Source organism: Talpa occidentalis, unplaced genomic scaffold, assembly GCF_014898055.3.
Source record: "Talpa occidentalis isolate TD23 unplaced genomic scaffold, MPIMG_talOcc4v2.1 talOcc4.6, whole genome shotgun sequence".
Taxonomy (NCBI): domain Eukaryota; kingdom Metazoa; phylum Chordata; class Mammalia; order Eulipotyphla; family Talpidae; genus Talpa; species Talpa occidentalis.
The window spans coordinates 105793357-105805759 of NW_023604972.1; the positions used below are offsets into that span (position 1 = coordinate 105793357).

General features: G+C 38.1%; 1 protein-coding gene across 1 annotated transcript in view; it reads left to right on the forward strand.

The window, feature by feature from the left end:
- Window positions 1–7438: 7438 nt before the first annotated feature.
- Window positions 7439–12403, forward strand: part of FAM81B (family with sequence similarity 81 member B) — a 56219-nt gene continuing 51254 nt past the window's right edge. Inside the window, exon 1 of the mRNA XM_054688465.1 lies at window positions 7439–7503. Coding sequence (XP_054544440.1) covers window positions 7455–7503 — 49 coding nt within the window. The 5' untranslated portion in view covers window positions 7439–7454. The remainder of the gene's footprint in view (window positions 7504–12403) is intronic.

A 12403-nucleotide genomic window follows, 5' to 3' on the forward strand; every position in this document is an offset into this window, starting at 1 on the left:
AAAATCAACAAAAAACTATGAACCAGAGACACTTTTTGGGGGGTGGGAGGCGGGAGGGGAAGGATTGGGGTCAGAATGGGGCGTTTGCAATTGTATGGGGGAATATAAAAATAAAATTTAATATTAAAAAAAAAAAAAAAACCTGAATTATTGGGCCTCCCTGGTGGCCTAGGGGTTAAGTCTCAGTGCTGTCACTGCTACAGCCTGAGTGAGCTGGCCTACATGGTGCAGTAGACCTCTTCTGTCTCCCCCCGTGCTGCTCCTCCCCGTGCTGCTCCCCTCAGCAGTGCACGTCAGTCAGTCTGCCTTTTCTGCTCCCCACTCTGTCTCTGGTGAATCCTCTCACCCCTCGCACTTCTAGCCTACACCCCAGTTCTTCTATGCAAAAATTAATTCAAAAAAATCTTTAAAAAATAAAAACCTTACTTATTAAAAAATAGGAAAACTGATTTAAAGTTGTACTTTATGGAAGTTGTTCCATCTCTCTTAACCAACACAGGTCCATGAGCAGAAATGAATCATTCTGAAATAAATTTGCTTTTGCAGAGAGAGAAGTTTATTTCAGTTTATACTAAAACAGAGTTATCATGCTTTGTCAGTATAGGAAGGAAAATCTTTGAATATATAAACATAAATTTGGAGACCTCAACGCATTGCAATGTAGGGTAAATTTTTTATGCTTATTGATGTTTGACTAACCTTTCATAAAAGATATTTAAAACATTAAAAGCTATTATACATCAAGTGATTCAATGTCTTTCTCATAAAACACTACTAAATCAATGGGCTGCTTTTCACCTTTGATTTGCTTATTTAAATTAAAGCTTTTTAATATAAATATGCCATTTACTTTTTGTGTATCTGAGATCTAAAGAAAATGATCAACATAATGATGCTATTTTTATTACTTATGCCAATTAGGATGTTTCTATTACAAGTAACAGACACTCTTATTCTGATTTATTTAATAAAGAGTGGTATTATTTCATAAAACTGAAAAGTCTGGAGTCAGGAAGTTTTCTAAAGACCTCTGACTTTACATTCAATGAAGTTACGCAAGATCTATAAATTGTTTTCACCTTTTGCTCTACATTTCAAAGCTTTGCTTCATCATAAAACTGGGCTCATTAACCTTGACCAGGGTGGGTGGTTTTTTTTGTTCCAACTTGGACTGGGCGAAATCCTCAAGGCTTACCTTTTCAAATGCATTCACTTTTCCTACTTCTGGGCTTGGATCTCTGTACCACAGGTATAAACCAGCCACAAAAACCTACTATTTATGGGTTTCCAAAAATAAACAAAAGGACCATACTCCCTAAGCATTTAATGACTCTAGAAACAGCTGGAGATTTGTAGTCAAAGGATGTAGTCACCTGAAGCCCTAAATAGACAACCCCAGGAAGCTCTCTCCTCAATCTTCCCTGCAAACTCCAGCTCTCAGTAGCAAACCTGGCCTCAGTGGCTCCCTAGCATGCCTCTCTCCCTCCTCTCTGAAGCCAGGGTACAAGCTAGTCATGCTCCCCATTGGATAAAAGAGGCATTTTCCTTTACAAAATGTCTGGCTCCATTTTGAGGCACTCACCACATCCAATCTGATAAGGGAGGGACCCTGGGGAGCCTGAGGGCCCAAGAAGGGCAATGTCGCTATCCCCCACTCCTTCTACCAAGCAGAGCAAGTCCTTCCACTGGGCTGTGTCATCTGAGGAGGTGATAAAAAAACAAACTCTCATTAGAAATTTACATGACTTTCTACTGACTTCATTATTTACTAATATTATTACATATTTTAAGTGCATTAATATAAATATCATTTGTTCTCTTTCTCACAATTTGAATAAAGTGTAAAACTGCATACTGAATAGTTTTATTACTTAAACAGTTTTATTTATTATATAAAATACTATACTAACAACAAATTATCCAGTAGAATTCCCAAGGACTTCACTGAAGAGATTTTAAGATACTTAAATATATATATACATATATACCAGACATACATAAATCCAGTCTTCTGGATTTCTTCAAAGTATCTTCAATATCTCTTTTCCATTTTATTTATACCATTAGCATTATTATCTAGACTCTTCAACTCTTTAAAGGGTTACCAAAATAGGGCCTCCCCGGTGGCGCAGCGGTTGAGCACTGGGCTGCGAAGCTGCCCAAAGGCTCTGCAGCACTGGTTCGATCCCTGACCGCCGGAGAGGGTCCCACATGGCACGCAGACCTCTCCTGCCATTCCTGCTGCTCCCCTCAGCAGTGTACTTCGTTGGTCTGCCTGTTCTGTTCCCTGCTCTTGCTCTGGTGAATTCTCTCACCCACCCATGCTTCTGACTGTACCCAGTGTACCCAGTGCTTGTATACATAAATAAATAAATCTTTAAAAAAAATAAATAATAAAGGGTTACCAAAATAGTTACAAAAACTTCACTTCAACCTGAAAAACTATCCCAGGTTCTACATAATAAATTCGAATTAGTCAAGTTTTACTCAGTGCCATTTGCATAAATTAACTTATTTGGTGTTAGACAACCACTATTAGATTACAACCACATTGCTTCTCAAAACTGACATTTTTTAAATGAATTTGCAAATAGTTAAATATAATTATAAAATAATTATTAAAAATTATAATAATCATTAACATATTATAAAAATAATTATTAAAAACTGATGAAATATGTTGGTAGAGAACGTACTTTCCCGGGCTGGTCACATGTTAACACGGGTACCCCCACCATCACCTCACAACTCAGCCAGATCCCCATCAGACCAGCTCACTGCCACATTCTTCCACCATTTTCTGCGTGTCCTAGCCCCACATGAACTCCCCCAGGGAGCACTACTGTCTTCTGCTGCTTTAAAGCCAGAGTGACTGGATCCTCTGCAGGATTTAGTAACACCAGCTCTGTTGCTTTTTACCTAAACCAAGATGGAAGGCAGGGTCTCCCTGACAACATACAACTTCAAGGACCACGTCCAATATCAGGCCAAATGTTGGAGAGTGGGAAAAGTGAAATTATGTGCTTTGTCCATTTCACAGTCTAAATCTCACTGTTTCTAACCAGTTAGAATTAGATGCATTATGAAGTCATTCCTTGAAGAATCATTTGTTACCATAATTAAACAGTAGAATAAAACCACTATAAAGTTAAGCCCAAAAGCTTCTTTGAGAGACTGTACCAAGAAGTAGGAGAGATGCTTTGCTGAAAAATAATGATGTTTGTTTTATTAACTAGTGCCCATCGCTCTGACAATAATGAGAAAAAGAGAAATATGAAAAAAAAGAATCAGACTCTGTCTCCATGACACCAGATCAAGAACTTCCTCCCCTTACATGTTTTACCGCCACCTGGGAGATGTTTGTGGAAGAACAAAGAGCTGATCTCACATCTGCAAATAACTGATAACATTTCCTTGTATGGCATTCTGTCACCTGTATAGTCATTGTTGTTTGTACATCACTTTGCAGTCCTTAAATAGGCCCATAAAATAAATCATCTGAAACCCACAGGCCATCACAGATGGAAGAGGGTGAGTTTAATGATTAAAAAATAATGTTCTCATAGCAAATTCTTAAATACCCGAAATTTAAATGAATAGAATGATTTTGTGAACAGAATGATTTTTTTAAACATTATTTGTGTATAGTTTACTTACAATAAAATGCACCTATTTTTAGCATAAAGGTCAGTGGGGGTTGACAAATGCTATGCACCTATAAACAATTACATAATCACCACAGTCAAAATATGAAGTATTTCTATCATGACAGAAAGTTCCCTTGCACTTCAGGAAGTATTTTTCAACTCATAGAACTTTTATTTGAGCATTTTTAAATTGAGGCATCATAAAAAGAACCTGTTCACTGACAGAAGTAACATTACTTAGATGTCCAATTCTTAACATAAAATCAGATAACACTTCTCTGAGTAAAGTTTTAGCACAGACTAATTACTAATGAGAAGTTTTTGCCACAGAGCTTTCAAACCTGGCTAACATTTGAAGTATAACACACAGCCAAAAATCTGAGAGGGCTATCTCAGGGATGTCTACTTGACATATCCTGAAGTTATAAAGGTTTCCTACTACATGGTAGGTAGTTAACATGGATGAGAGGTTAGGGGGAAGGAAGAAACAAAAATGGAAAGAAAAACTACTTCATTTTAAAAATACGATAACAAATGTGTGCATTTATGTATGCAAAATCCTGTCTGTATGGATATATGTGGAAACTGAATTTTAAAAAATAATGAAGAAATACAAACACTTCAATTCTTACAAAAAATTCTCCTACTGAATTCTGTTCAAAACATTTCTTGTTTTATGTCACATCATCTTAAAAATGTAGCTTCCCTCTTGGAAAATGAAAAGAAACTAAAATCTAAAAGCGATCATTGACTAACAGAAATTGAGTCGGAGATTTGGAGCAAAAAGTGCTTTCTCAGCCTGAAGCCGAACATTCTGCTCCGAAAGTGCTTCTATGTTGACTTCTTCATGGATCAATAATAGATCAGACAGGAACTTTCCTGCCACTGCTTTCTAAGTAAGAGATGCGGAGAACTGGGCAAGTGGGGAAGTGGGGAAGCCAACCAGGATTGCTGAGTCTTAGCCCCATAGCCATCTGTGAGAGAACTTTCTTTTTTTTTAAAAGATTTATTTATTTATGCATGAAGAGCTGGGGTACAGGCCAGAGATGCAGGGGGTTGGGGTGAGAGGATCCACCAGAGACAGAGTGGGGAACAGAAAAGGCAGACTGACTGAAATACACTGCTGAGGGGAGCAGCGGGTGAGATAGGAGAGGTCTGCCTCAACATGTGGGTTTCTGCCTGGCCAGCTGGGGATTGAACTCTTGCTGCAGAGACTGTGAATTGCTTCATAGTGTGGTGCTTAACCCCTTGCACCACCAGGGAGGCCCTGTGAGAGTACTTTCAGTCTTGAGTTAGAAGACACTTTCAGTCTGCACACTTCAAAACAGCCTGCACCTAGAAAATTCATGATTTTTAGTACGACTTCTTAATAACACGTAAAAACTGGTACACACTATTAAAGAATGAAAATATGCCTGACACTGTATCCAAAAACCGATACTAGTAAAGAAATCTGTAGGAAAATCATCTGATTGCAAAAGAGTATTAGTCACCTTTTTAAAGATAAAAACAATTCTTAACTAATAAAAATATGGTGAACTAAAAAGCAGGAAAAAAAATTCATAGTTCCACCTTCCCAAAATTAAAGCTTTGATAAAATTCCTTTTGGAATATTTCTTAACATAATTAAAATCAAATGGTATAAAACATCTTGTAACCCAGTTCCCCCTAAACATTATAATGTATACATTTCAATATCACAAATAATTATTAATAAATATTTAAAATAGTAAAGTATTACAGAATATTACTTAACATTTCCCTAGCATTAGACAATTAAGACAAATAACCAATTTCTGGTTATTTTACACTATGGTGCACACATTTGTATTTGGGGATAGTTCCTTCAAATATAGATGTAAAATTTCTACACTTGGGTATAAATTTTTATCTCTTGTTACCCATTTTCAATTTTTTTTTGCAAAAATATAATTTTAAGGCAATAAATATCACAGTGTGTATTAAGAGTCATAAATATTCTTGCCCTTTGAAAACAATCAGACTTGCATAAAATGAGTTTTGTGAACATTACTGCAGTATTATTTCCATTACCAAAAAACTTGACCATAATCTGTATGTCCAAAAGTAAGAAAGCAGTTTAATAAAATTATGGTAGCCATACAATGTAACTATTAAAATACAATTTAAAAACTATATAAAAATAAGAGAAATGTCAAAATATAGCATATCAGTAAAACTAAATGAGAAAGTCAGAATATATATGTGTAATATGGTTTCAAATACATACATAAATATGTAATTTTCATAACAAAATGGTAAACACATATCAAAATGATCTGGTGGGGATGCTATCACTGGGATGATAATATAAGCATATCTTCCTGTGTACTTTGGTATGTCTTTACATATTCAGGATATTAATCCTTTATGGTATTTTAAAATATATTACATTTATGCATTTCAATAAAATCACATATATGTGAATGAAAATGGATATTGAATATAATATTTAAAATATAAAATAATTACAAAGACTCCCCAGTTTTTACAAGATAATTTTTCAAAGGTTATTTTTTGTTTATTTTGCTTTGGATAGAGTTTATCAATTTACATGGATACATTTTTATGTTCCAAAAGTAAAAACACTGTGTAATTAATAAAAATCCTGTAACACAATACTCTGAAACATTTTAGCAATAACGTGGTATCACAAGTTTTCACATAGTTGAAACAGTTTGTTATGCTATGACAACCTTAGACACAAGAAACAATTTTACAATAGTTTCCACAAGAACTAAAAATTATCGGATTTTTACATTATTGACTTAGCATCTTAAGTTAAAAAGAAAAGTTCCTTCATAGAAGCAGAATTTATGCATTTGACTTTAATTTCCCCAGCCTCTTTTCTGGCTTTGTTCTAACATGTGAGCATATCCACAAGACTAAGGACTATAAATACTACTTGACCACTCAGCTCATCAAGCAGGATAAATCCCAAACTCCTTAGTATGCTAATGAAGATACAGAGCCCATCTATTTACCTGTCAACCTCATCTCTGTCACACTGAACAGAAACATTCCTCATCCACTCTAGAGGGGTAATTCACACAGGGCCACAGGACTCCTCTTTGGTGTCACCTCCTCAAGGAAACTTCTCCCTTTTCTCTTTCCCTGTTGACCACATGTTCTCCCTCTGGGATTCCCTGGAACTATGGCTTTCCTCCACAGTTGCACTCACCATGCTTCATCTTGAACACCCACATTTTTATGGCACGTTCCCTTTTAGAAAGTCAGTGAGGACAGAGATGTTTTCCATATATTGTCCATTGTTATACGTCCAGTGTCTAGAAAAGTTCTTACAAGGTAACCAATAAATGTTTGAATGCTTGTGTGACTGACAAAATTAATGACTGAATGAATAATTGAATGCATTCAGTAGAGAACTCGAGTATCTAAAATACAAGGTGCTGGCAAAGGGTAGAAGCATTGCCAAAAAGAAGAGACAGAAAAGCATAGAGGTAAATAGAGACTTTGAAGATAAATATCTTGGTAAGGTAGAAAAAACAGAGACATGTGGCTATATAACCTTGAAAAAGTTCCTCAATTTGTAACTGTGAAGTGGGGTAAAATACTTATTACATTGTTGTGAAAATTAATGGAACTATAAATATATAAATACATGCACATAGTGTCTAGCACAAAGTAGGCATTCAGTAAATGTTTGACTTTTTCATATCTCCTTACTTTGCAGCCTGGTATAACTATTTCTATACTTCTGAAGTACAGATCATAAATTTCTAGGGGAGAGAATGCACGGGACAGAATTTTAAGTTTAATTTTTAAAAGATGAACCATGCTAGAGAAGGCAAAAGGAAGAAGCATGAACTCTTACCAGGTTAGTCATCATGGCCCTAAGGATATATATCCCACATTGAATAAACGTTCCCAAAAGGGTTATTCGGGAGAAGTTTGGTACAAACAGAAGCTCATCTATTTTAATGGAGGGACATAGAGGCATTCCCAGAGCAAAAGAAAACTCTCTTTTGGGGTTTCATTACTTTTTCTATTGATGATGCAAACACATACAATATTAAATTCCATCCTAGAGGCATTTGGCTAAATGTGCGGGTGTCTAGGGTCAAAAATACATTCATTGATTTTGGGATTAGAATCCACTTCTATGCTTCTCAAATCAATATTTCTGTTCACCTTGAAGCACTTGTGCTCATGTTTATTTTCCTGGGTGGGGACAACGGTCTTGCTACACAACAAAAATAGGCCCCTCGAGATCTTTCGAGAAGCCAGTGGGATGACTGTCCAGCAGCAGTGGGTCCTGTAGTGCTGACACTCTCAGGGATGTCAAATCCAGAGCTTTTTGAACAGACTGTTAGATCCACAAGGTCAGAGCAAGAAACTGGCCCACAGCAAAAAGGCTTTTTGCAGAGACCCAAGACAAATAACTCTTGGAATAGGATAGCTAGAATAAATATTCCTGCTTCTAGTACTATAGAGATTCTCTAAACTAATTTAATGAGCAAAAGCTTTTATTGCCACCACAAAAACCAATGGTCCCTGTATCTGATGACAACATAATAAATTGCCACACAAATTGTCATTGTTTTTTGAATTATTAGCTTACCTGCCTTTGGTAATTGCATTATTTGCCTTGTGGGATTTTGTGAGTCTTTTTAGCTGTTGTGTATTATTTGTTTTGGATTCCACACATGTGAATTCATATGATGAGCTGTACACAGAGAGTGTACACTTCCCCAGAGTGTATTTTTTTCCTTGGCATTTCATTCATTGTAAATGATCAAAGTTACTATATTTCAATGAACTGCACTTCTTAATTCAGTCAGTCATTTCATTTGCTGATGTTAGCCAAAGCAAGATAAAGGGTAGTGAGAGCTGGAGGCAGGAAACATAGCTAAGGGAGGTGGGAATTCACCATGGCAGCTTGGCTATACAATTAGGTGTCTGGGGAGAAGCTGTTTGTTCAGAAGTGGGGGAGATAGAGTGTTAACAGGAACCAGAGAATGGAAAAAGAAAACCTAGCTGTCAGTTGGAAGGAGGAGCAGCCAGGTGTAAACACAAGGTAAGAATACAGCAAATTGCCAGTTGGCAATGTGGTTTGGCTTTGAGGGAGGTGCATGTGATGATTAGGATCTGAGGAAGTTGTTTTAAAAGGAGAAAGCTCCAGCACCACTAGCGTATAGAAAATATACACATAAACAAGGAATCTAAGATGATGGATGGATGGATGATGGGCAGGTGGACGATGAACCGATAGATTATTATCACTTGAGGATGAGAGTAGCAATTTGAAGAGGATCAGGGAGGCTACCTGACCAAAATTATGTTCTAAAAGACCATTTTTAGAAAAGCCTTTGAATTGTTCAGTGCATGGTCCTTGGATCACTGAATCAAAATGTGCTTGTTTAGAAACTTGTTAGGGTGCAGTTTAGTAATCTACAGTTTAAGAATCGTTTTATATCCCTTGTTTAAGGCACTGCCTCTTGTTAGGTGTAAAGTCCATACTGAATTTCTTAGGTCCTGCCTTCCTGAATGTCAGGAAGAGAAAAGGATAAGACAAGTTTGGTGGTAGAGAAAGAGGTATTTCTTCTCTCCATGTGTCAGCAGGGGGCCCTACACCATAAGAGCCCCTGGAAGTGTCCTTAGGGCTGTTATGACAGGAAAGGGAAGAGTCAGTCCACCCTGAGTGCTACTCAGACCTTAGGGACCTCCAGTCTGCTTTTTTCCAGGATCAGGTGAAATGCCAACTCTTCCGCAATTCACTACTCCCAACCCCAGAGAGAAGTCACCCATACTTCTGAACTCCCTTGTAGAATTTTGTCTGCATACCTTTATGGAATTCCTTTTTTCATTTTTTTAACAAAATGCTTAATAAGCACTTACCATATGCCAGACACTAAGTATTGGGACAGAGCAATGGAGGGACACATGAAAACCCTTGCCCTTTTGGAGCTTAGATTCTAGCAGGGGAATAAGAAAGGTAAAATGTAGGTAAAATACATAGTGGTTAGATAATTACTAAGGGAGAAATACAACAGGAAATAGTGATAAAAAGTATGTGTGTGAAAAAGCAAGGTATAATTTTAAATACTCAGAGAAGGTCTTTCTGAGAAAGGGACATTTTTTTTTTAATTTTTTTTAAAGATTTATTTATACAAGAACTGGGGTACAGTCAAAGGCATGGGAGGGTGAGAGAATTCACCAGAGACAGAGCAGGGAGCAGAACAGGCAGAAGGACCAAAGACACTGCTGAGGGGAGCAGCGGGTGAGACAGGAGAGGTCTGCCACGCCATGTGAGTTTCTCCCTGGCTGGCTGGGAATCGAACCCATGCTGCAGAGGTTGCGGACAGCTTTACAGCATGGTGCTCAACCCGCTGTGCCAACAGGGGAGGCCCAAACGTGACATTTAAATGGAGCAATGACAGCAAAGAGAAGCTCCAGGGTAAGAGCTTCTAAGTAGAGGCAACAGCAAGATCACAGGCCCTCGGGCAGGAGGATGCCAGTGTGTGCAAGGAGGACCAAATTGGCCAATATAACTGAAACAGAGTGAACAAGGGAAAGAGACAAAAGAGAGGAAGTCTTTGCTAAGATTCTATCATACAGGTCTCAGAAGGTTTTCATAGATGTTAGAAACTTTTTCTCCTTTATAAGATGGAAAATTATTAAAGAAATTTGAGCAGATGAATTTCATGGTCAATGTTATCCCTGACAACAGCATTGATTATTTCATAAAGAAAAATTGATGAATGGGGGCAACTTTGGTGGAAGAGAGATTGGTTTTAGAGAGACAATGCAATAATTCGAGGGAGAAATAATGGTAGTTAGGGTTGCTATGACAGCAGAAGTGATGGTAAGAAGAGAGCCATTGTGGAAATAACAAGAAAGAGAAGTGAACAGGTAGTATATGAAAGAAAAAGAAAAAAGAGGAGAATTTCAAGGTTTAAGAATTGAGCCACTATAAAGATCTGTTGTCATTTCACTGTAATAGGGAAGGCAATAGGAGAACTGAATTTGGGGAGAGGGGATTTAGGAGACCACCAGATTATCACCATGATATTGGGGGAGATGATCAAGACAGTGAGTGGAGAAGTCCAAGGGCACTAAAACACTCAGAGATAGGGTGACCAGCTTTGGGTTTGCCCAAGGCTGAGAGTTGCCAGGACACAGAACTTTCGGGAAAATTTTAAGCAAACTGAGATGCTGAGATGGCTGATCACCTTCTCAAAGATTAGGCAGATGAAAGAAAAACCCATGAAAAGGAATAGCAAAGTAAACAATGAGCTTTAAGTAGAAGACAGCTTTCAAATATGCTAAACGCTGTTGATGGAGCAAGTAAGAGAATTGGGAATGGACCACTGGATTTAGCCACAGGGGACCTTGACAGGGGTTTTAATGGAAAACAATTTTAGTGGAAGCTGCAAGAGATAGAAAGTCTGATTGTAATGATTTGAGAAAGTCGATAGTCTGCTCAGGTTGCGATAACAAAATTCTGTAGTCAGTGCAGCTTAAAGAACAGAAATTTATTTGTCACAGTAGAGGATGGCAAGTCCAAGATTTGGATCCTGGGGAGAGAGCGTCCTTTTTCTGGTTTGCAGACAGCTGCCTTCTCACTATGCCCTCACACTCTCCTCAGTGTGTGTGTGTGTGTGTGTGTGTGTGTGTGTGTGTGTGTGTGTGAGAGAGAGAGAGAGAGAGAGAGAGAGAGAGAGAGAGAGAGAGAACAGAGATTGAAACATCCAGAGAATCCTTTTCTCTTCTTATAAGATATGAGGCCACCAGTCCTATCAGATTAGAACCTCAACCTCCTAAAGACCCTATCTCCGAATATAATCATATTTGGATTAGAAAGTCAGGATATAAATGGGGGTGGAGGGGAGAGACGCACAATTCAAACAATAATAAAGAGAGAAGTTGAAAGAGCAAAATATATACAACACTTTCCAGGAGTTTTCTTGTGCAGAAAAGTGTAAACATGAGTGGTAGCTTGAAGGGTACTTAGGAACAAAACAAGGTTATTTAGTGTTTTAAGTGGGTAGAAGAAAAGTAAAGAATGTTTGCATGGCAATAGGAATGATCTAGTAAAGAGGGAAAAGGGTGACTAGGTGAAATGGGATGACATCTAAGGAGAGCTGGGGGCTGGGCCTGTTCCAGAACCACAGGTGGTTCTGCCACTGAAACAGGAGACAGAATTTGCAGACACAATTGCACACAGATCTATAGACGCAGGGGTGGGCTCATCAAAATTACCATCGCATGACTTCTATTTTCTTGGTGAATAGAAAGGCAGGGGTGGGCCTCGCTCGTGACCTAGGGATGAAGTCTCAGCGCTATCACCACTATGGCCTAAGTTCAATCCCCTGCGAGGGAGCTGACTTACATGACGCAGCAGACCTCTCCTGTCTCCCCTGCTGTTCCCCTCAGCAGTGTATTTCAGTAGATCTGCCTGCTCTGCTCTCCACTCTGTCTTTGGTGAACCCTCTCACCCCTTGCATCTCTGACCTGCTCCCCAGTTCTTTTATGCAATAAATAAAATAAATCTTAAAAAAAAGAAAGGGCCACCAGATGAGCATGAGGGTGAGAAAGGAGGTGATGGCAGTTTGAGGTCAGAGGATAAGGTAGGAGAGTTATCTAGAAAAGGAGAGGAATGGACTAAGGAAATGAAATAGAATTGCCAAGGCGCATTAAGGACCCACTTAGAAGTGAGCACCTTTTAGAATGGAAGACAAACATTTACACCTTAGCAGAATCCAGTGTGATGCATC